Here is a 25014-nt window from a genome sequence, read left to right as displayed (position 1 = left end):
CAATCCAGTTAGGAAATGCACTTTTATTTGGACCTAACACATGACAAGGTGCCAACACAGCGTCTGCGGCAACGTGGCCAGAGTGGCTCTGAGCAAGTTCCTCCACTTCTGGGTGCCCATTTCCTTGACTGTTGCATGAGACAAAAATAGCACCTGTGGGTGTTCAAGGGACAGTACACGCCAAGTACTGACTTGGAGTTCACCTGCCAGGCTCTGGGTTTCCTAGTTCTCTTTCTGTCCCTCCTCACCTAGGAGCTGGCCCCTCCACTGCCCTGGTACTAGAACCAGAGAGAGGAGACCAGGCCTGGGTCTCAAACCCAGAGCCATTGTCTTCCTAGCTTCCCATGGCTGGGATTATCAGAGGCCAGAAAAGACACGTCAGGTGTACCCCTGGAGCCTCCCAGGGGAGCAGAATCAGGCCAGATAGCGTGTCAGTCTGTCCTGGGTCCCAACCCCTATGCGCCCAAGGGCCTGCCTCTGAGTGTCCAAATCTGACAGGATGACACCACCCACCACACACTCCAGTGTTGACTCTACCTTCCAGAGTTGGCAGGAAATTTCCAGAGCGTTTAGAAGCAACTGGTACACCACCCTGCCCTCCTCAGTATTCCTACATCCAATCCCTTGGAGTTGTACTTCTTCTAACCCCTGAGGGGACCCGCAAGGAGCCTAGAGGCCACAACCTGAAGCTGGAAAGCCCACTTAGGCCCCTTACCCCCATCTGCATCGGCATCTTTTTCCTTGGAGAGCTTTTTTCCTCGAAGACTGGCTTCACCATACATTAGCTAATCTCTCGTGAGCTGGACAGTGTTAACCTCAAAGCCACACTAATCCCTTTTTACAATAGAAAACAAAAATCCCTGGGTCCTTTAGACACTGGCTGCTCACAGCATCATTGCAGACCTTCCTTCTGTGCTTGGGCCTAATGGAACTGTGATTTAGAGTCTTAGACTAGACAGAGCTATTGGGGAGCCTACAGATGCACTACAGCTTGTATTGGTGCGTGCAGGGCTGGACACACCAACAGTGAGGCCTGCATTGTGCCCTTCCCATTGCTGGTAAGACGCAAGGATACAAGAAGCTGTGGTTGGAGTATCCCCTCCTCTTCTGTGGTGCTTTTTTTCCTCCCTCACTTAGCTGTCCCTCCTCACCCTCCTGTCTCTGCTTCCTTATAAGTGATGCAAGCACAAGCCACTTGCATTCCAACAATTCCTCACTGCCACACGTCCAGGTGGTCATCTCGCCAGCTCTTGCATGATTCAGATAAGTGGAGCTCATTTAGCTTGTGACTGTGCCATGCTAGAGGGTTTCCTCAGCGCTGCGTGCCCTGCCTGATCAGAACAGCACGCCCTGGCATGCTGCCTGGAGAGCCCAGCAGCCAAAGAGAAGTGGAGCATGCCTCACCAAGTAACCCTGCCTTCCGTCCAAGACAGAAATAGTCTGGGTGTCAGCCCAAGTCCCCATCACAGTTCCAACAGGCCCACTCTGCCTGGCTGCCTTGGTCCTCGATGTGTTGGAGAAGATCAGAGAGACAGGCTGCCCTGCCCTAAGTGAACAGAGAGGAGACCTTGTGCCATGCAAGGAAAGCAGGGTCATGGGGACAGCAGCCTGTCCTGTGAGGGCTGTGAGGGTGTCCCTTCATAGGCTGGCCTACTGTACCATCTAGCTGAGACCTAGGGAGTTCCTTTGGCCTTGGCTCGTGACCTGTTAGTATCTGTCTGTCCTTCCATCTCCATTCCTCCATCTTATTGGGTGAAGCATCACACGCAGGGCCTCCCACTTGAGCTTTCCAAGAGCTGAAGGGTGGGTGTCCTGCCAGCCCTGCTGATAGCAGTGAGTGGCGCTGGCAGGTGATGCCACCTTGCCTTCCTGAGCACACCCCTCTTGCAAGCAAGACTCAATGCTGATGCTCTGTAGGCAGCACAGAAACAGCAGCCCAGCCTGGAGGTCTTTTAGTTTCCCCCACTTTCATATACAGACCTGGGCAGTTGAGAGGACAGGTCACTAAACATCACTGGCCAAGCCAAGAAACCTTGTCTGCAACAAGCCTGGTTCTGCCCTTTGAGGCCAGTTACAAAAATTGTCAAAGATCCACATAGATTAACTGGGAAGGCTGAGTGTATCCAAGAGGCCAAGAACTTGGGTAAGCCCCGAAAGCAGTGCCACCTGTTGTGGGACATCCCAGATTTAAAAAAAAAAAAAAAGCACACTACAGAAACAGCTAGGAGCAGGCATGATATTGCAGGACCTCACTTGTTTGTGCCTGTTGTGGCAGGTGGAGGAGCTCGGGCAGTGGGACTTAGTGTTGTAGCACCTACTAGTGCTACATTAGGATAAATGCCATTCTAAATACAGAGCCAAACAGAAACCACTCTGCTAAGATAGGCCCTGTGCCTCCAGGGCCCACAGAAGGGCATGCAGCACATTTGCTTTTGGCTTGGGCTCAACTCTCAGCCCTCTATATACCCTGTTTGGTGAGGTGATGTCAGACCGCGGGCACCTGTCCCGAAGGAAGAGCCGCTGATGCCCCCTGAGAGCCAGTCCTCGAGAAAAGAGTGTGGTGTGGTACTATGTTCCCTTGACCCCCAGATACATCAGAAAGGATAAGAATGGGCCATGTCATCCCTTCTGCCTCTGAGAAAGTCCACAGAATTGTATACTGTCCATCCTGTCTAGGTAGAGTGTTTCAGCGTGCAGTTCCTTTAAAAAAAAAAAAAAAGCTAAAGTGCTGAATTTTTATATCCAAATATAGAAAGTAAAAACATAAGCAAATCCAGGTTGCATTGGAGGAAGTATTGATTCACTGCTAAAAAGGAAATCAGAAGAGCCGAGTGGTGGGAAAGACGCCTAGCCATAGGGTTGCCGGTGTGGGGAGAGAAACTCATTTGGCTGTTCACATTTGCTCAGAAAGCTGGGTGTGATTGCACACGCCTTCGGTCCCAGCACTCAGGAGGCAGAGACGGGCAGATCTCTGTGAGTTCCATGCTGACCAAGGCTATGTAGAAAAACCCTGTCAGCCATTGGCCAAAAGCCAGTTCTCCCTAAGTTCTCAGGCTCCTGTGAGATGTTGTGCCACTGGCCTCTCTCAGGATCTGGATGGTTGAAGAATGAAAATGGGCCGCTTGTAGCCAAACGAGTTTTTACCAATACTAAAGGCTCTGCACAGTAACTTGCCTGCCACGTTGGTGAGCTCATGATTCCCACTTGGTCATGCCAAAAGGACAAAAAGCAATAGTCAGTTCTGTGTGTGTGTGTGTGTGTGTGTGTGTGTGTGTTCATATTCCATCCCGATTGCTATCCCCTCCTTCCCGCCCTCCTCTCCCTCCCTCCCTCTTCTGACAGGGTGGGACCTCTCCCCCACCGTCTGGCCACAGCCTATCAGCTCTCATCAGGATAGCCTTCTTCCCCTTCCTCTGTGGGCCGGCATGGTCTCCCTGCCAAGGGGAGGTGATGAAATGGGGAGCATGAGAGTTCATGTCAGAGGCAACTGGAGAACGGGCTTCCCATCGGCTGTATCTGAGGGGGTCTAGGTTCACTGCATGCATTGCTCTTGGTTGGTGCAACAGTTTGTGCAGGCGCCTCCCCCCCACCCCCCGGTCCAGATCTGCCTGCCTCGATGGTCTCCTTGTGGGGTTCCTGAACCCTCTGGGTCCTTCCATCTGTTGACCAATGAATTGAATCAAAGACCCAAGAAGAAACCCACACACCTATGGACACTTGATTTTTGACAAAGATGCCAAAACCATACAATGGAAAAAAGAAGGCATCTTCAACAAATGGTGCTGTTCTAACTGGGTAGAAAGATGCAAATAGATCCATACTCATCACCATGCACAAAACTAAAGTCGAAGTGGATTAAAGACCTCAACATAAAACCAGACACACTAAATCTGTTAAAGAAAAAGGGGAAGAGCCTTGAACTCATTGGCACAAGAGACAGCTTCCTGAACAGAACACCAATAGCTCGGGCTCTAAGATCAGCAATCAATAAATGACGCCTCATGAAACTGAAAAGCTTCTGTAAGGCAAAGGACACTTGTCAACAGAACAAAGCAGCAGCCTACAGACTGGGAAAAGATCTTCACCACCCCTATCTGACAAAGGGCTAATATCCAAAATATATATATTTTTAAAACTCAAGAAATTAAACATCATTAAACCAAATTATCCTATTTAAAAAATGGAGTACAGAGTTAAACAGAGAATCCTCAACAGAGGAACACCAAATGGCTGAGAAACACTTTTAAAGAAATGCTCAAAGGCCTTAGTTATCAGGGAAATGCAAATCAAAATGACTCTGAGATTCCATCTTCCATAATAGCCAAGGTCAAAAATTCAAGTGACAGCACGTGCTGGTGAGGATGTGGAGAAAGGGGAACACTCCTCCATTGCTGGTAGAAGTGCAAACTTACGCAACCACTGTGGAAATCATTCTGGAACTTTCTCAGAAAATTGAGAATAGTGCTACCGTAAGACCCAGCTATAGTAAATTCTTACTGAATGAAGGAATAGATTTTGCTTTTATCTGTTTTAGAGGGTGAGCGATGGTTGAGTTCAGGTTGGCCTTGAACTCACAGAGATCTGGCTGCCTCTGGAATACTGAGATTAAAGGTGTGCACTGCCATACCCGGCATTCCCCCAACCAATCCTATTATATGTGACCATGGTTAAAGATTCAGTGGCACCTAAGGGCTTGTTTACATAGAAAAAGGTATGGTGGGTGGCTGGACAGATTGCCTAAGCAGTGTGGCTTAAAATATGTACTACCATGCCAGGCGTGGTGGCACACACCTTTATCCTAGCACTCGGGAGGCAGAGGCAGGCAGATTGCTGTGAGTTCAAGGCCAGCCTGGTCTACAAATTGAGTCCAGGACAGCCAAGGCTACACTGAGAAACCCTGTCTCGAAAAACCAAAAAATAAAAAAATAAAATAAAATATGTACTGCTTTTCCAGAGGACCTAGGTTTGGTTTCCAGCACCCACATTGGGTGGCTCAGAATTGTTTGTAACTCCAGCTCCAGGATCCAACACCTGGCCTCAGGTCACCAGCAGTCATGTACACACACACAGGCACACAATTGAAAGTTTCGTTTTGTTTTAGAGCAGTCACAGCATTTTTGGACAAGCTTATTTGTGAAGGCGTCTTTGTTTTTGCCTGTATTGTCCACAGGTTTTATTGACACTCACGGAATTTAGGTAGTAAAAAGACAAAAATTCTAGAATGGCCACTTTTTAGAGCCACAGTTGGAAATGTGTTGTTCCCTTCCAAAGCATAGCAGGATGCTGGAGCCTGTTCTGTTCAAGCCCAGCCCATCCCCCCACCCCCGTGTGGCAAAGCACCCTATTGAATGGGTGGAATCCACCAGGGTTAATGAAGACGGTGTCTGTGGAAGCTCTCCACCTTGCGTGTGCTGTGCCGTCTGTTAACTTCAGCGTTCCATCCCTGCAGCGGGCCTGCCTTAAGGAGCTGCTCTGAGGACTCCTGTGCTTGTCCTCATATCTGTGACAAGCCAGCACCGTGCACCTGGGCCTCTCTCTGATGAGCACTTGGCCCGCGGCTTGTTATGGAGATTATTGTTGGGTACCACCTCCCTGGGCCAGATACTGATCTTAAACAGCATCCCATTCAGATGGTTATCCATGAAGGAGGGAAATGAAAAGCTCTGCACCATTCTTTTAAGTGACATCCATGGCTATTAATAGTTATTTTATGTATTGAGAGAATATTTGCTGTCCTGTAATTTCCACTCTTAGTCATAGCTCTGCTCCCTAGAGCTGTTGGAACAAGACTGTTGCACATGGCAGTTGTTCAGATATTTGACAATAGTGACATTGGCCACTGTTGGTTTTTTCTTGTTTTATTTGTGTGTGTGCATGCACAGCTAACCCATGCAGAGGCCAGGGGTTAACAGCTGGCTGTCTTCCTCATTTGCCTCTCCTTACATTTGAGACCAAGTCTCACTGAATCTGGAACTTGCTGTTTTGACCAGACTGGCTGCACAGCAAGCCCCCAGAGACGACATGTCGGTCAGAAGAGGCATGTAAGAGATGGAAGGCTCCTGGGTGAGGGGGCTTTATTAAAGAGGGGTTCTCTGGAGACTCATGGTAGGCAGGATGCCGCAGTCTTCAGGAGATTGACATAGTGCATGTCAGCCATTACAAGTAAGAATTCTGCTGGCAGTTGTGAGCATGTCACCCTAGAACTCTCTTTCTGGTTCTCGGTGTGGTCTCAGGCCCATGTCAAGTGGCCTTGCCCTGTACAGCATCCTGGTGTCCACCGGTCACTTTCAGCCCTCATGATAGGCACAGTCAGCTCTTGGTGCTGTTTGTTTTTAATTGATTCTAAGTGGTGGTTGTAATAAAATGTGCTCACCACGCTAATGATACCTTTCCTAAATTATGCCATGGCGTTGGGTACAACAGCAGCAGGATTGCTATTTTAAAATGAGGTTTGGTAAAACAAACAGGCAGGCTGCTTACAGGAAATGCTGAGCTGATGATTAATTGATGTTCTGAGCTGGCCTCTTGTTCCCAGATGTGCTGTCCCTGTAGTGATCCTGTAGTGGGGCTGCAGCCCACACCCTAGTTCGTTTCCAGAGAGCTAGCGCGTGGCTTCTCTTCTGCCCTCTTGTGCAGTGGGGTGATGCCTGACCCAAGGGAGCCTGGTGCCAGGAGTGCCTTTCCATCCTGGGACGGACAGGGAAGAGAGCCTGGAACATGGCTCCAGACTAGTAATGGTGTGTGCCTGTAATCCCAGTGAGGAGGCTTCAGCAGAATCACCATGAAGTCAAGGCTAGCTTGGGCTACATAGCAAGACACCATCATCTTCCAGTGGGTGCCGTGTCTGCAAGGCAGCCATCATTATTGGCAGCGGCAGCGGCAGCATCTGAAAAAAGCTGGAGATGCAGCTCAGTTGGTAAGGATTTTGCCTAGCATGTAGAAAGCCTATGGCAACACAGCACGCAGGAGGTAACTAAAGGCTAGCCTGGGTTATATGACACCCTTTCTCAAAAACAGATTAGCTCAAGAGGTAATCAGTAAAACAGGACAAGAGTAAAAATCAACCATCTCCCAAGCTACACAGACAGCTGGAGAGATGGCTCAGCAGCCTTGCAGCTTCTGCAGAGGATTTACATTTGGTTCCCAGCAGCCATTGGTGGCTCGCAGCCATATATGATGCTGGTTACAGGGGCTCCAACGCTCTCTTCTGGCCTCAGGGTCCCAGGCACATACCTACATGCAAGCAAAGCAGTCATACATGTGATGTAGTAAGGTTTTTTTAAAGTAGAGCAATGAGGCCATGTGTGGTGGCGCACACCTTTGATCCCAGCACTCAAGAGGCAGAGGCAAGCAGATCTTCTCTGTGAGTTCAAGGCCAGCCTGGTGTATAAAGCAAGTTTCAGGACAGCCAAGGCTACACAGAGAAGTCCTGTCTCCAAAAAACAAAAAACAATTTTTTTATTTTATTTTATTTTAAAGAACAGAGAAGCTAAGTTTGATTCTGAGCACTCACATCATGTTGCCCACAACCACCAACTTCAGAGGACCTGGTGCAACTACAATCACATGCACACACCTGCATACAGACTTACAAATGTTTGTTTAGTGGGTTGTTTGTTTGTTTTTTAAGGTGGGGTCACTATGTATCCCTGGGTGGGTGCTCTGCACTCTATATAGATACACTAGGCTAGCTCAAACTTAACCAAAATCCTCCTGCCTCTGCCTTCCAGTGATTGGGATTAAAGGTCTCTTCCCCCCTACCTAGTTTATACACATAATTTAAATTTTAAATTAAGCTGTTTTAGGGGTTGGTATTTCAAGACAAGGTCTCTTTCTCTCTCTCTCTCTCTCTCTCTCTCTCTCTCTCTCTCTCTCTCTGTGTGTGTGTGTGTGTGTGTGTGTGTGTGTGTGTGTGTGTGTTTCGAGACAGGGTTTCTCTGTGTAGCCTTGGCTATTCCAGAACTCACTCTATAGACCAGGCTGGCCTTAAACTCAGAGGTCCACCTGCCTCTGCCTCCTAAGTGCTGGGATTAAATGTGTGCACCACCACTGCCCAGCAAATTTAGGTTGGAGGTGGAGGGTGTTTAAAGAAAAGAAAAGAAGCATGCATTTTTCTGAAGAGACTGCGCCTGGACCCCAGCTGGTCCATGGGCTTAAAGAGCTGTACCTCCCCTGGCCTAGCTGGCTCTTCCTAGCCAGTGCTCACGTCCGCTTCCCTGGCTCACGGGTGAGTGGGTGTGGGGACCACTCTTGGCCAGCAGGCAGAGGATAGTATGGCATGGTGGCTTCTCTGGCCAGCTGCTGCTGCTGAGTTTGGGCCAAAGGCCTGTGGGCGTTTAGTTTTTTAGATCAGGAGTTGGGGACCTCTGTCTTCATGATTGTCAGAGTCCACCCACCTGCCTGTCCAAGGCCCTAGAACAGATGAGCCGAGGCATTTTATTCATCATATGGCTTCTCCAGATGCAGCAGTCACAGTGGTGACCAAGGTTGAGGTGCCTGGCTCTCAGGAGCCTATAGAGGTCCTGAGTTCAATTCCCAGCAACCACATGGTGCTCACAACCATCTGTAATGAGATCTGGCGCCCTCTTCTGGTGTACAGGCAAGCAGAGCACTGTATACATTTCATTTCTTTGGGGTCTAGAGAAGATTACTGAGTACCCAGCAGGTGAGCAGCTGAGGTGACGCACGCTGCACCTTTCCTGCTTTCTGTGTCTCTGGTACTAGAATAAAGGCAGCTGCTCCACACTGAACCACACTTCCAGCCCTTTATCTTACTTCTGAGTTTTCTGTATTTGTTTGTTGATTTTTATTTGTTTTGTTGGGGGGTGGAGGTAAGTGTTTCTCCTTCCTGTGAGTTCCAGAGATAAAACTCAGAATGTCAACCTTGGCTGTGCCTTTCTCTGCTGAGCTGTCTGGTCAAGCTCCTTTTCTGGCTTGCTGAGACACGGTCGCACTCTGTTACCTTGCAGACCTGGAGCTCATCCTGTGGCCCTGACTGGCCTCTGCTCCCGCCTTCTAGAACTGAGGTGTGTGTACCACCGTGCCTGGTTTTTATCTTTAGCTTTAGTAGAAAAGCACTCATGCTAGAGAGACAGTTCAGTGGTTAAGAGCGCTGCGTTCATGCAGCTCACCACTGCCTGTACGTCTAGCTCCGGGCTGCCCGTTGCCCTCTTCTGCATTCTTTGGGCACTGCACTTACATGATATCTACACACACACACACACACACACACACACACACACACACACACACACACGAACAAAACTAAACTAAGTGTGTTGCATGGATTTTTCTTCCCAGCCCCAAGCTCCCGGAATAATGACTCATGAGACTCAAAATATGCAAATACCTAGCCCATACAACTAGGCTCTTCCCTGACTAGCTCATACCTAAAATATCCCATTTATACTAATCTACATTCTGACACGTGGCTGGTTACCTCTGCTCAGGTAACATGCATCTGTCCTCCTCATAGCTTCCCGGGCAAATCTCCCATGCTTCATGCCTGGCTCTTTCCCAGAATCCTTTCTGTGTGCCAGATGTCCTACCCCCTATTTCCTGCCTCAGCTATAGGCCATTAGCTTTTTATTGATAGGTGATGATTCCATACAGACTCAAGAGATTCCTTCTACATGAGTGGGCTGTTTGTTTGTTTGTTTGTTTGTTTGTTTGTTTGTTTTAGAAAAGGATAAAGGAGCTAGTGAGATGAGCACTGACTGTTCTTTCAAAGAACCAGCACCTTTATCTGGCCTTTATCAGCACTAGGCGTGCAAGTGGTGCACAGATATACACCCAGGCAAAACGTGATGATTTTTTTTTTTTTTTTTTTTTTTTTTTTTTTTGGTTTTTCGAGTCAGGGTCTCTTTGTAGCCTTGGCTGTTCTGGACTCACTTTGTAGACCAGGCTGGCCTCGAACTCACAGCGATCCGCCCAACTCTGCCTCCCGAGTGCTGGGATTAAAGGCGTGCGCCACCACGCCCGGCAACGTGATGAATTTTTAATTTGTTTTTTAGGAAAATACTCAGGACTGTACACATTAAAGTGTGGGTGACAGCCGGGCGCGATAGCGCACACCTTTAATCCCAGCACTTAGGAGGCAGAAGCAGGCGGATCGCTGTGAGTACCAGGACAGCCTGGGCTACACAGAGAAACCCTGTCTCAAAAAAAACTGAAATAAAGAAAGCAGTGTTAACCCTGCTCCTCCCTCACAGTGGGAGCCTTGTGGACTCTGCAGACCGCCCTTGTCCAGCCCTGCGTTACAGGCCCTGCTTATTCTTTTTCCACAGGACTGAGCACTGAAGGCATCTACCGGGTCAGCGGGAACAAGTCAGAGATGGAAAGTTTGCAGAGACAGTTTGATCAAGGTAAGGCACAGCCTGGTGGTCCACAGCAGACGCCATGGCTGTATTGCCAACAGGGCATGGGTGCTCCTTCCACCCATAACCCTGAACCCGAACAAGAGGTGCTGGTGCGGAGCCAGGCCCGTGTGGCCCCGTGTGGGACCGGGCCTTTCAGTACACTGTCCCTGCCAGGGCTGCTCATTGCTGTCTGCAGCCACCATCACAGGTTTCCCCGGCCCAGGCGCACTTCCTGGAAAGCCTCCCTGGGCTGGGGCAGTGTTTGAATTGATGATCCAGTCTGTTTTGACAGAGGTGTCTACATCAAGCACATTTCTCCTCAAAGTGGCCCTGTAGGAGAAAAACGTTGGAAAATAGTTCAAGATAATGAGGTAGCTGGGTGTGGTGGTGCTCGCCTTTAGTCCCAGTACACGGAAGGCAAAAGCAGGCAGATCTCTTTGAGTTCGAGACCAACCTGGTCTACAAAAGTGAAAAGAAACCTGTTCTCGGGGGAGAGAAGGAGAAGAGAGGGAGAGAGAGAGAACTGAGGCACTGGACTGCAGCTCCCAAGCTGAACTCTTAGTCACATCAGCTTTGGAAGGGGCGGCTGCCTGGCTCCTAACGTTGTCAGGTGTGAGAGGCTCCCAGCTGGGAACTCAGCTCTTAATGTGAGAAATGCCCACACTGAATGCCAGGCTATACCATCAGTGCCAGAGCAGAGCAGTGAAACCCTCTCAGCCAGCAGCTGAGTGGGCAAGCAGAGGGGACAGGAGAGCCAGCTGACAGGGGCCACTGTTTGAAGGTAAGTCACAATGTCACCAAGTGGAATCACCTCTTCAGACCTTTGCTGGCCAAAGTGGTTATGTGGTCCATGACTACCTGTAAGAATCTGAGCAGCTGGTAGCCCAGGGAGATGCTTACCCATTTGTAGGCACGTCTTACAGATTCAGGCATGCAGTGAGGCCCCGAGAGAAGGGAAATGAGAGGAGGGGTCCATGGAGCCATGCGATGAGGCAGTGACTGTATGGTTGGCGGGAAGGGAAGTCAGAACCAAGTGGGATGAGCAGGTGGCCTAGGGGACCAGAGGCTGGAGGTGACCGACTGCTCAGGCCATGTCTGTGAACCCAGGCTGCCAGCTCCTCCGTGGCTGGTGCTTCTCCCAAGCCCCTGCCCCTGGGCAGCATCGAGAAGCCTTTTCTGGGAGTGTTCTTGTGCCTTCTGCTAACTCAGATGTATCTGGCCTCACTTTCTTGGCTTGCCCTCAGACCACAATCTGGACCTGGCAGAGAAAGACTTCACCGTGAACACCGTGGCAGGGGCCATGAAGAGTTTTTTCTCGGAGCTACCAGACCCCCTGGTACCATACAGCATGCAGAATGACTTGGTGGAAGCACACAGTAAGTACAGGCAGCCAGAGAGGGGCTCCAGGCAGCCCTGCCTTTTGGACAGAGGGACTTCTCTGAGTTGCAGGTCTCTGAACCTCTGCTATGACTGACCTCCCGTGTCTCCCCTTAGTTTGCTCTCTGGAGTAAAACTGGAACTGCCTGTGACACAGACTATCCTGGGCCCTTTCCTCACCTCTCTTCTGCCTGTGATCTGAGGCCATACAAACTCTTAGAAAGTTACCTCCGGGACTGCAGAGATGGCCCAGTGGTTAAGAACACTAGCTGCTATTGCAGAGCGCCCAGGTTCAGTTTCTAGCATGACGTTGTGGTTTACAGTCAGCCGTAACTCCTGTTCCAGGGTATCCAAACACATGGTGTGCAGGCAACACACACAAAGTAAAAGTAACGCATCTTTTTTTTTTTAATGTTTTAAGAGGAAAATTACCTGGATGGGGAGGAGGGTGTCCAGTGTCCAGAAGATCAGAAGGCTCTGCAGCACATAAGTACTCTGGGATTGTCTGTGAGCTGTCTGAGGTGTAGAGCCTTGTATATCCCAGGGTGCCCTCGGGCTCCTCCTTTGTCTTGCTTCCTCTACCCTCTATGGGCTGGCATTATAGTGTGCCACCATCTCTGTCTTAGAACCCCTAGTTTTAATGGCAGTCTCTAGTGCAGCAATTCTCAGCCTGTGGGTCATGACCCTTTGGAGCGCAAACAGCCCTTTCACAGGGGTCACATAGCAGGTGTCCCTGCACATCAGATACTTAGGATTCATAACAGTAGCAAAATTACAGTCATGAAGTAGCAAGGAACACAGTGTTATGGTTGGGGGTGACCACAGCATGAGGAACTGAATTAAAGGGTTGAGAACCCCTGCTCTAGGGTGACCTTTGTGTGGGAGTTTTCTCATTGTCTGGCTTTTTGGAGAATGCCCTGTGCCATAAAAGACCTGGCCTCTTGGGGCTGCCCACTGTAGGGCACTTACTAATGTTGTTTAGCCAAAGGAAGCTTGTGCCCTTGCAAGGGATAAAAAGAAGACCCAGATATACCAATTTCTCCACAGCTGCTGAAAGGAGGATTCCTCTGGGTTTAAGAACAGCCAAATGGTACAGTGCTGGGAGTGTGGGGGAGCTTTCCAAGCACCAAGAAAGAAGTCAGGCAAGAAAAGGGGAGGTGTGGTCCTCAGCTAGGTTGCCCCTGCCTGAATCTGGCAGTTTACTCTCAAGGCTGTGTTAGGTTATGGGTCAGGTGGCTTCCAGTCCTGGCTTCCTGCTCCTCTAAAGAAGCCATCCCCAGCTGGGGAAGGTGCAGAGCTCAGGTTAGCCTGCACATGGCCTCTCCTTTTTACCCACCTACCTAGGCTGGGAAGCAGCACTTAGCACCAGTGGGGAAGCATCTCAGACTCATGCTGTCTCCCTAAGTGATGGTTGAGGAGGTTCAGGAGGTGTGGGCTGCTTGGTACCCAGCTGCTGAAGACCCGGCTCTCTGCACAGTTGCCTTGGCCTGGCGCCATCTAGCGGCGTGTAGAACACTGGCACCCAACAGCATGCCATTGTTTCTTGGAACAGCTGACTTGGCACCTTTTTGTCTGGGGAGGGGCAAGAGAGGGTGCTGCTGATAGGAGCCCCACTTCCTCCAGTTACTTCTGCCACCCACAGCTCAGAAGGTGCCACACAGCAGCCTGGGAAGGGCGGAGTCTCATAACTTCCTCCCCATTGTCTACTTTTTGAGCCCTTCTCGTCAGCCAGGCTGCCTCTTGTCTATCCTTTCTTGACAGCCTGACAGGAGGCAGGGAGGAGGGGACCTCGCTGACATGGCACCTCACAGCAGAAGCAGCACCTGGAGCACAGGGCTCTGTGGATCAGGGTGGCTTAACTGAGTCAGGTGCCAGGCATGAGAAAGCTGTCGAGGGAAGATTGCCATGCACTGAGGTAGCACAGGTTTCCATGGCAACAGCAACTTGACCGGCTCTTTTCACTTATTGCCTCAGAGTAGCTGTGTGTGTGTGTTCGTGCCTGCGTGCGGCTGTGCATCCCGTCAACAGATATCAAGGTCACTGTCTGATTGTTGTGTGTGCATCAGAGTCTGACAATATAGAACACTCCTGAACAGTGCCCACAACGTGGGATCTCTGTCATTATGGCCAGTCATCTTCCTGGCTCAGTCGAGGTGACATGGCGACTGGAGCTCGCAGACGTTGCTTGCTGTGTGCAGCAGGCTCTGCTGGGTATTTATTGGTGCATGCTCTCAGTCACCAGAGCGGTAGAGGATTGTCTCTCCATGGTACAGAGGAGCCCAAGGCTCTGAGAGCGACACAGCTTGGCTGGAGGCCCAGGTCACACGGCTGGGGGCCGGCAAGCTGGAACTTGAGTTCCTGCTCTCCCTGGGTGGAAGCTGATGTTCTCTGTAGACAGACTGGAGCGGGCTGAGCGGCGAGTGCACAGAGCTCTGTGACAGGGAGTAGTGAGGTGGAGGGCTCCTGAGCTGTGTGCAGCAGGTGGGAGCTTTGTGCTGCCCGCTCTTCCCTGGCACCTCATCCCACCCAGGACGTGGTCCCAGCCTGCATGGCCTTCTTTTCCTCTCCTGTTCTCCCCCAGCAGCACAGCCAGCCCCTTCCCTATCAGTCCTACGCTAGGTCCACCCTGGCTCAGGTTCAGGCCGAGGCCCCGCGGGTGCTCGGTTGTCCACTCGATGCAGGCTTTATCGTGTACCCTTCCCACAGGCGGATGAGACAGCTTAGGCGAGAGGTACTACGTGACTGACATCCCAGGCTGTGGGATGGATGGCGCTCACTGTCGGCTCCTGTTCCATACTTTGTCAGGATGGTGCTCTCTCTTACCTGTCCAGATGGCTGCTCAAGGACCCCATGTCCCCCTCTACAAGTACCTGTGTGAGGCCCTATGCAGACACAGCTTTAACAGACAGTATATGGTTCCGCCTGTAGTCTGGTGGGGAAGAGACACTGCCAAGCTTGCTGCTGTGTGACCATGCCTCCAGAGTAGTCTTAACTGTTCCGTTCTGAGCCGAGCATGGCCAGTCCAGCATGTCCTGTGCCACATGGAAGGCCAGGGCACATCTGGGCCTGCGTACATTTCTCAAGCCTGTACTCAAGTTTCTCCTGTTGTATTAGTATAAATTGCAGAGTTTGCAGCCTGGAATTTAGTTAGCAGTAAGCACCCAGAGTGGGGACAGTGGGGCTCGGGGTTCTTGCCACAAGCCGCAGGGTTTATGACAGGGCCAGCTCTTGACCCCTTTCACGGTTTACGTTTTGTGGTTGCCTGGTTGGTTTGGATCTGGGATTTTTGAGACAAGATCTCACTCTATAGGACATGCTGCCCTCAAACTCTGGGTTGCTTTTCCTGTCCTAGCGCCTCTAGTGCTAATTGCAGGTGTGTGCCTCTGCAGCTGGCTCTTTGTACGTTTAGAGCCCTGCGTGTGTACACTATGCGGGTGTTTGTAAGGTCTCTGGAAGCCGTGACTTTCCCTCTCTTCCTTACGGGTTCTCGAGGATCTTCTGGGCTGCGTCTGTGTATATGCAGGCTTCAGCTTAGTTCGTCTGGCCCTACCCACAACCCCGCTCCATCCCTTCCACACTCTCCAGGACACGGCAGGGGGTGTGGTGCAGACAGCAGGGCTGAAGGCCAGCCCCACTTCTGCCCGGGTGCCTGTTAAGGATTGCACAGAGAGCAGCCGGGAAACGGTCCCCAGGGCATGCTAACACCGTGCAGACATGAACAGGGGGACTAAATACAATCTCAGTGTCAGGAATGGGAGGCCTCCCTCCTAGCTTCTGGTCATGGGGCACCCAGAACAACAGAGGATCATACCGTGATGCTTGGTTGCCCATCATAACTCAGTGATAGGATTCTCTTGCTAAAGACGGCACTCACTTTTGGACGTAGGACATAGATTTCAACTTCAACTGCACTGGCTGGCCTGCATATTGCCACAAGGTACCGTGTGGACTGCATGGGCGAAAAGACAATCACTAGTCCTACCCACTCTGCATGTGACAGTCCCACCCTACCCACCTGACCAGGCAAGGGGTGTCCACTGGCACAATGACAGTTGGGGCTCAAACCAACTTGTTCCTGATGGGCGTGGTTAGGTGTGAGCCTCCTCCACAGGAAGATGTCATGTCAGGTACTGCTGAGCAGCTAGATCATGGGCAGGGTGGAGTGGGGTCTGCCTTAGTGGGACAGTGCTGCCTAGCATGTGCAAGGTCCTAGGTTCCATCCCAGCACCTTGGTTAACAGGGAACCTTGGTTAACGCCAGAGGCTCAGGGCCAAACTTCGCAAGGATGACCCTAAAGCTCTCCTGGTGGTGCTCCCACCAGACACTTGGCGCTCCTGAGTACAGGGAGCTGGAATCACAGAGGTAGGGAGAGGGGGTGCAGGACAGGAGCCGTGGCAGCCACGGGAGGGGGGCATGAATGAGTATCAGAACAGCTCCAGCATCACCCCAGGGAATAAAGGAAGCAAACCCCCAGCCGTGCTGCTCCTCAGGTGGGAAGGCCTGGTCTGTTTCCTGACTGAAACTGCTGTCTGTGATGCGCTGCCACACAGGTGCCTGGTGAAAAGCTATGTTCATGTCATAGGCTGCCTACATGGACATGCATGCTTAGATCTGGAGAAGGCGCACTTGTTCTAGTAAGTGAGAGTGAGCCATGTGTTCTTGTGGAGTCGGTCTCTCCTGTGGCTTCCTTCTGCTAAACAGACTTCTTACTGAAACATAACAAATTATTTTAAAACTCGGGGCTACAGGTCAGCCACAGAGGCTGAACCATTGAAGCAACTCTGGTTAGTCACCTCAATGCCTGTGGTTCCTGGCATCTTCTGACAGGCAGATGGCTCCCAGTGCACAGGTTCCCTGCAGTCAGACCAGCTCCAGGCCCTTAGTACATGCCCAACCCTGAGCTCACTGAGAGCCTCTGGCTGCCTCCAGTCTCTTACAGACAGGAGGCTGAGGCGGACCTCAGAGTCCCAGAAATCCCCGCTGCCTCTGCCTCTGCCTCCCAAATTCTGGTGTATACCACCACACCCAGCTGGAAACAGATTTTGGTTTTACTACAATTTGTTTTAATTATAGATTCTCTTTCCCAGATCCTCCCCACTTCCCTACCTGCCCTACCACACCTTTCTTTCTGTCTCATTAGGAAACAAACAGGCATCTGAAAAATAATAAGATAAAGTAAAAAACAAACCAGAATAGGGCAGAACAAGCAATCCAGCAGAAGAAAAGAGCCAAAGAGAAGGCTCAGGAAACACACATTCATACATACCCAAATCCCAGAAAATTCACACACGTGGAGGTCCCTGGGGTCAAGCTTAGGTCATCAAGCTTAGCAGATAATGCTTTTGCCCATGCGCCCAGCACCTGGGAGGCAGAGGCAGGCGGGTCCCTATGAGTGCCAGGACAGCCAGGGCTACACAAAGAAACCTTTGGGGGGGGGGGGCGGGGTTGTACCTTTCCATGTGCAGAGGAACCGGAGTTTGCCAGATGTCACTCTAGGTGGAATCTGGACTGTTTTTTGCCTCCCTGCCGGAATCAGCCTAGCTCAGCTCTGCAGCTGGCCAGCTCAGCTCCTGGCTCCACAGCCATTCTGTCTGTTTCCTTCTTTCCCACCCTCAAAACAGAGCAGATTGTGGAGACTACTGACCTGGCATGGCACGGATGACATGCTTCCTGCCACCGCACATTAGCACTCTCAGTGGGCACAGGAGGCGGCAGTAGGAACAGGGGCCTGTGGTGGCTTTGGTGAGCTGCGTAAGAATCGCCCACTGTTAGCAGCCCCTCCAACCGCACCATGTGCAGAGCTCCTCATGTCTGCAAGAAGGACAGAGCCCTGGTCTTGTGGCAGACCCCCTCCTTCCATGGTCTGTCAGTGTGGGTGGGTGGCAGCATCCCCTCCCCCCGTCTGGCCAGGAAGCAAGCAGTCTTTCTGCATGGGGTGCCTGTCTCCAGGGGCAACCGATGAGCAAAGAATGGTGTTCTTTATGGTAGAGCCTGTGGGTGCTTCGTCTTGGGGGGTAGGGGGGAGCAGGAAGCCCAGGCACACAGTACTGCCCTTCAGCAGGAGCCTGGGACATAGAAGCAGCCTGGACCCCAGTCCAGGTGTGCAGCCATGAGTGCAGGCTCTGGGCACAGCGTAGGATGGGGCTGCCCTCCCAGAGGATGTGCAGAGTACACCTGGGCTAGTCAGCAGCCCCGTGTCCTACCAGCTGCCGCCCCTCTGCTTTGCACCCCCAGAGCACCCACCAGACTCAACCCTAAAACCTCTTGCTTGCTTTCTCAGAAATCAACGACCGAGAGCAGAAGCTGCATGCTCTTAAGGAGGTGCTGAAGAGATTCCCAAAGGAAAACCACGAAGTCTTCAAATACGTCATCTCCCACCTCAACAAGTAGGTTTCCTCCTGTGTGAACAGGCATCTGGGCTAGTCAGCTGAGAGAGGTGGCCAGCAGGGCCTGGGCATCCTTAGTTTTCGTTCTGACTCTGGCTCCAAGCCCACAGGGGTGGGTAGTTTCTCTGGCAGGTATTATTGCCTTCAGAAATGTCACAGGAGCAAAAAAGCCAAGAGCTGTCACAGCTGCTCCCATCCACATCTCCATTTTTGTGTGAGGCAGATCTCATATCAGGGGGGGTGCCCTGGGGCAGCAACCTGCCGTGTGAGCAAAGCCTGTAACTGATCCCTGGGTTTGTCTGCTCATGTTGGGCCTGTTGGCAGAGGGTGGTTTTGGAGCCATGCACTGACTTCCGGCCCAGCACAAGCATTACCGCCGCTGTGGTTGGGGGGTCTGTGCACTGTGCCTCCTGGGGGCTTGTAGGGCCTCGGGGTGTCCTCAGCCTCTGGGCCTGCAGCTCCCTGGAGCTGTTGGCAGGTTGAGCTGAGGCCCTGTGCACCTCTGACCTGGCTGCACTGTCACCTGCAGAGTCAGCCACAACAACAAGGTAAACCTGATGACCAGCGAGAACCTGTCCATCTGCTTCTGGCCCACCCTGATGCGGCCCGACTTCAGCAGCATGGACGCGCTCACGGCCACGCGCTCCTACCAGACCATCATCGAGCTCTTCATCCAGCAGTGCCCCTTCTTCTTCTACAACCGGCCCATCAGCGAGCCCCCGGGGGCCATGCCCGGCTCCCCGTCAGCTGTGGCTCCCACGGTCCCCTTCCTCACCTCTACACCCGCTGCCAGTCAGCCGTCGCCTCCTCAGTCACCGCCTCCGACCCCTCAGTCCCCGATGCAGCCATTGCTCTCCTCTCAGCTCCAAGCCGAACACACGCTGTGAGCCACCGCAGCAGGAGGCAGGGGAGCCAGTTGTCTTCTTAACACGGTGGCATTTGGCCTTGAACAAGATCAGGTGCCCTGGGGTGGAGGTCGGAGCCAAGCGCCTTTTTAAGACTTGAGTGGCGGCAGTAGCTGGTGTCGAGCACTCTGCAGCCTGCCTCTCACCTGGCCCTGGCTGTGGCAAGCTGTGAGGTCTCGGCGTTGGCTTGGACCACTCTGAGGACTGAACTGACCAGACAGGGGTCCCAGCACCCTCACTGCTCCCTGCACCCCTTGCCCAACCTGTCTGCCTGCAGCAGCGTCAGGCCCCGCCGTCGGGACTCACCCCAGCCTCTGCCAGGGGCAGAGGTTGTACCCCAGCAGGGCTGGCCCCTCTAAAGAGGACATTTCCCACAGATTGTCCTCTCTCGTTTTCCATACCGACACACACCTGCAGTGGGCCCTTGGGAACATGTGGGCTACAGCTCTGCCGCCCCACGGTACACACTGGGGCACTGTCGTGGCCCAACAGCACAGCACGAGGAGAGCGTTGTGCCTAGATGCAGTGTGTGGCTTCCCTTCAGCCCTTGCCAGGCTTCTGATCCATTCCCTGCAGCAAAGGAACACTGGAAGCCGGATGGAGCCCCAGAGACAGGATGACAGGACGCACGGAAGAAAACAGACCTCAAGTTTCTACTCCACCGGCCAGGTGACCACTGGGTTTAAAAAAAAAAAAAAGCCCCTTGTCTGTGTGTGACAGCAAAGCAAGGACACCTGGGCAGTGACTGCAGACCCACTGCCCCACCCCGCTCCCTGAGGAGACAGTTAGAGAGCCCTTGGATTGTTGGCGTGGGCCCCACCCACTGCCAGCCAACACACGACATGCACTGCTATAGAAACACTACAGGTGTGTGCACGCAGCAGCGCCCAGGCTGGCATGCTTGGTGTGGCTGTGGATGCCACCAGCAAGAGTGTCTGGGATATCTGGTTATGGGACAGGATCCTGTTCTCGGGCGTAGGCACTGTGCCTGGCCTGTCACATAGCACTGACCCAGCCCTGCCACTTACCCCAGCAGCCTCCCCACACTCTGCCCCTGACATGGCAGCCCTAGTTGGCTCCTGCCTTTGTCCCCCACCGCCACTACTTTAAGCACTGGGCCATGAAATCTGACACTAAGGTACCCTGAGCATAGGAGGGGCATGGGTCGCACCATTGCACTTTAGAAATAGCACGTGGGTGTGTTCCCAAGGGCCCCAGGTAGACTGCAGCCCTGCCTTTGCTGCTGTAGGGCAGGGGGGGAGGGACTGGGGACTGGCCTCTGGCCCAGGGTTCTGCCGTAGCAAAGCTAGCTGTCTCCCCATCTAGTACTTGGCAACATAAGGTGCTTGCAAACACTAAGCTGCCCCTACAAAGTGTAATCTCCAAGACAAAACCAAACCCATGGTACAAATGTGTTGTACGTACATGTTCCCCCCCAGGGGTCTGTTGGGTGCTGTGAGCCTGGAGTCAACAGGAGCATAATGTGTGTGGTGTCCACTAAGGTTGCAGACAGTCCCCTGCCCTCACGCCCTGAGCCCCACAGCCATTGGAATGAGGAGGGGGTCATCCTGCTTTGAACAGAGTTGTAAAACAGACCAGCCATCTTTGAGGCGGCTGCATGTGCCTACTGTGTAACGTGGCAGTGGCTGGCGGCCAGGCACATGGCCAGTAGGGCCCTGCCTGGACCCCCACTCCTGCTTCTCCAGGCACCCTGGTTACTGTCATAAGCCCCGAATGGGTGGCCAGGTCAGCTGCTGCCCTGTCCAGAAGGTGTCCCTGGCGGTGGCCCCAGGCTGGTGTCACCCAGCAACACCAGGGCTCGAGAGGCTGGGGTTTGTGCTGTGCCCTGGGTGGTGTCACTCTTTTTGCGCTGTCCCACCTTTCTCATCTCATCTCGTAGGGGCATGGAAACGTCTGGTGCTCTGTGTGTGCCCCCACTCGCTCCATTTTCCCCAGCCAAGGCAGGCAGCAGCAGTAGCAGGCTTCTTGGAGCCCTCGCACTGTCTCTCCCTCTACATGGAGAGCAGCTTGCAGGCCAGAGGGGCGGGTTGAGCCCTCCTGTGCTCTGCCTCCACCCACGGCCTAGTGGGGGGATCCCTGAAGGCCTGCCGCGTGCCCTAAGTGAGGAGCCCACAGGGTACTCTGTGCTCTGCCCCCACGCCCTGAGGTGTAACAGCGGCTCAGCCGCCATGCTCATCCCCCAGGTCACAGAGCCGGCAGGAGGAGGAGGGTGGGGAGGGGGCAGGATGACCCTGGGCGGTCCAGGACTGTACCAGCCAGGGATGCTGCAGAGAGGCCCTAGCTGGTCCCTTACCTATGACCCAGCCATGAAGCCACCCAAGTAGTGGAGGCAGGACGTAAGTTATTGTTCACACTAAGGAATCACGTTCCCCGTGTGCATTTTAAGCAAAGGAACCGTCTCGGGTTGTATGGGAATAAAACTTGTTTGAAAATTTGGAATAGTGCTGCTGTCGGCTTATTTTTCTGGTACTTGTATTTTCACATGTTACATGATCTTTATATGTGTTGGATTAACAAATATTTTGAGTTTCCTGAGAGCAAACAGGAGCATTGATGGTGTTGAAGTGTGTTAGTAGTCTGGCCGTGTGCCCAACTTCTGTTTTGCAGCAAAAGTGGAACCCTGTCTGTAAAGCAAGTGTACCGATGATTTCCTGTGTCGTGGCGGCTCAAAGCAGGACCTCTCTAGTTGGTGTTAGGAGTGTCTGCTTCATCTCTAGCCCTCCCCCCTTCCCCCCCCCCCTTTTTCTTTTTTAACATGCCATGGGTCTCTGAGGCTCCAGCCTGTTTAGTGCATGGGCAGCCAGCCTGGCAGCCAAGGCATCTCTGTCTGAGGTGGTTTTGTTTGCTTTTGTTTTTTTTAAATCATGTATTTGCTACAAAGTATTGTACTTGTCTCAATGGGAATGGTGTAAAAAAAAAAATGAAAAGGCCTTATGTGATATGTACCATAGTTAATAAATCAATCTTGTAAAAAATAAAATAAACACAGGCCTGAGGAATGAAGGCTGCGGTCTCCAAAGCAGCCGGGGCAAAGTGGGGGCATCTCTGCCCTCCCCCATCTCCTACAGCGGTGTCCCACAGGACAGAAAGTCCCAAGTCGCAAGGCCAGCCTCCCAAAGAAGCCACTGCCAAAAGCATTTCCCCCTCATCCCCAAAGGTGTTGAAAGAGTAAGTGCATGCGGTGGTGCGCGCCTGTAATGCCCGAGCTGATGAGACAAGAGTGTAGTGTCTCAGCCACACAAAATCCTCCGTGCTCGGCTCTGTCTGCCTCAGCCTGTTGCTTCTATGGTCTCTATACCATATGGTTTGGCTTTGGTTTTGAGGTAGATTCTCACCATGGAGACCAGGCTGACCTTGAGTTCAGAGATACAATTGCACCTGCGTTGGCCTCTGGGGTGCTGGTATGCAAGGCGTGACACCACCATGCCCAGCCTATAGGCCAACTTTATGTGAGTGGATGCACATAGCCATGAAAGCCACCGGAGGACAGTTTGCTCAAGTAGGGTCATTCCTCCCACCGCCTGGATCTTAGATGGTGGCAAATGCCTTTACCAACCTTGCGGGTCCCTCTGCCTGCCTTCTAATGCTCTAGAGTGCCCTAGCTCAAGCTTGCCTGGATTCACACGCACACACCCCCCATTTTATCTGAGCTCCCTCCCTTGATCTTGACCACCTTACCTTATGGCAGGGGTTTAGGAACTTCACAGTGAGATGTCATTACAGCACCACAAAAAGGGCGGGAAACACCCACACAGCTTCAAACTTGAAACAGACCTACCCTCTGCCTCCTAAGTGTGCCTTTTTATTTTTTATTTTTATTTTTTTTGAGACAGCTTTCTTGGAATAGCTCTGGCCGTCTTGGAACTCACTCTGTAGACCAGGCTGACCTCGAACTCAGAGATCTGTCTGCCTCTGCCTCCTGAGTGCTGGGATCAAAGTGCTACCACTGCCCAGCTACGTAAGCGTGAGTTACAGGCAGTTGTGTGCCACCCAGTGAACTGACCTTGGGTCCCCAGTGAGAGCAGCAAGCTCTCTTAACCTCTGAGCCTTCTCTCCAGCCCGTTTTGGTTTTTTGTTTGTTTGTTTGTTTGTTTTGAGACAAAAGATTCTATATATGTGTGTTTGTGGGTAAACACTATGGAGGCCAGAGAGGGCATAGAATCTCCTGGAACTGATACTAGTGCTGGGAACAGGATTCTGGTCCTCCAGCCCCCAAGACAGTATTAATATGCAGCCCAGACTTCCATACTCAGCGCAGTCTTCCCACCTCAGCCTCCTGAGTGCTAAGACTACAGTTGTCACCCACCACTCACCTGAGTCCAGAGTTCTGGTGGGCACATCGGCGGCTCTCCTGTGCCCAACAAGAATACCCTCACCTAGTTCCAGGCTGGTGAGGTGGCTCATTGGGTAAAGCCCCGTACCACCAACCAAGCCAGAGTCCCTGAGTGAGAGCATGCACTCTGTGCCAGGCCCCAGGGAACACAGGCACACCTTTGCCTGCCCAGAACCTACTTCCCAGTGGAAGGAGCAAGCAAAGATGTTTCCCTATCAGTTCCAACTGTGGTTCTGCGTGTGACCGGCAGACCCAGTGTGATGCTCACACAAAGGCCTCCCTGAGGAAGTGACCGGGAGGAAACACACACACACAGCACTTGCAGAGGATCTGAGTTTGATTCCTAGCACTGACAACTGCCGTGCTCACATGTACATACGCGTAATTTTTGTTTTGTTTTTCGAGACAAGGTTTCTCCACTTTGTAGATCAGCCTGGCCTCAAACTCAAAGCGATCTGCCAGCCTCTGCCTCCACGCATGATAGAATTAGAGGTGTGCACCACCACGCCTGGCTCATACACATAAATTTTAAGTCTATGAACTTAAAAGACAAGACAGCCAGGCACAGTGGCACACACCTGTAATCCCAGCACTCAGGAGGCAGAGGCACATGGATCTCTGTGAGCTCGAGGACAGCCTGGTCTACAATTTGAGTTCAGGACAGCCATATACACAAGAGAAACCCTGTCTTTAAAATAAATAAAAATAAAAATAAAAAAGCCAGGCGTGATGTTAAGGCATCAATCATCCTAGCTGCTTGGGCAACAGAGGCATTCAAGGATTAGCAAAACCCACGCTAGAAAAAGGAGGGGCCGGAGAGATGGCTCAGCGGTGAAGAGCGCTGTCTGCTCTTCCAGAGGTCATTGAGTTCAATTCCCAGCACCATATGGTGACTCATAACCATCTATAATGTGATCTGATACCCTCTTCTCATGCAGGTGTACATGGAGGCAGAGCACTGTATACATCAATAAATAAAACTTTTTTTAAAAAAAGAAAGAAAAAGGAGGGGGGCTGGAGATGTCACTCTGTGTTACAGCACATACCTAGAACCCCCAGTTGGGGGGCTGAGGTGCAGCTCAGTGGGAGTTTGCCCAGCATGCGCAAGGCCAAAGTCTATGGGTTCAATCCTCAGTGTGGCAAGTACGTGGCAAAAAAAATCCCAAAATGAGCAAAATATTAAAATCCACAAAAAAGCAGGAGGATTATGAGTTTAAGGACGCCTTCACACACACACACACACACACACACACACACACACACACACACACACACACACACACACACACACCTCAAAAAATAAATGACTAAAAACATCAGTAACTAGGGAGAAAACATAACAGCACCCAAGCTAGGAAAATACTTGAATAAATCCCAGCCTAGGATGCTGAGCTGGTGAGCTGGGAGTCGATTGGATTAGCGCACAGCAAGAATGTGAGAACGGAAGTGAGAGCTGGGCTTCTGTGACTCCTAGAATCCAGGCAACAGAGTCTATTGCTCCCCTCTGTGAGAACCAGTGCCAGAGGGAGGTACCAAGATCGGTGTTGGCCTGCAGAAGATGCGCTGCCGTGTTCCCTGTGGCCACCAGGGGGCAGCAGAGCATCGTCCTGCCCAGCTGCACGTAGGCGTTCACT

The 25014-nt window shown here is 52.0% G+C and overlaps 1 protein-coding gene across 3 annotated transcripts in view; it reads left to right on the top strand.

The window, feature by feature from the left end:
* Positions 1 to 21486, top strand: part of ARHGAP35 (Rho GTPase activating protein 35) — a 104785-nt gene extending 83299 nt beyond the window's left edge. For all 3 annotated transcript variants that reach the window (XM_084770991.1, XM_084770993.1, XM_084770992.1), the window contains exons 4-7: positions 10287 to 10364; positions 11603 to 11734; positions 18016 to 18121; positions 18651 to 21486. In XM_084770991.1, the coding sequence (XP_084627117.1) occupies positions 10287 to 10364; positions 11603 to 11734; positions 18016 to 18121; positions 18651 to 19008 (674 nt within the window). In that variant the 3' untranslated portion in view covers positions 19009 to 21486. The remainder of the gene's footprint in view (positions 1 to 10286; positions 10365 to 11602; positions 11735 to 18015; positions 18122 to 18650) is intronic.
* Positions 21487 to 25014: the final 3528 nt, after the last annotated feature.

This window comes from Acomys minous, assembly GCF_964271855.1.
Source record: "Acomys minous genome assembly, chromosome: 20".
In the NCBI taxonomy this organism is placed as follows: Eukaryota; Metazoa; Chordata; class Mammalia; order Rodentia; family Muridae; genus Acomys; species Acomys minous.
Note: the sequence above shows the minus strand (reverse complement) of the source record. Positions and strands in the feature narration are given on the sequence as shown.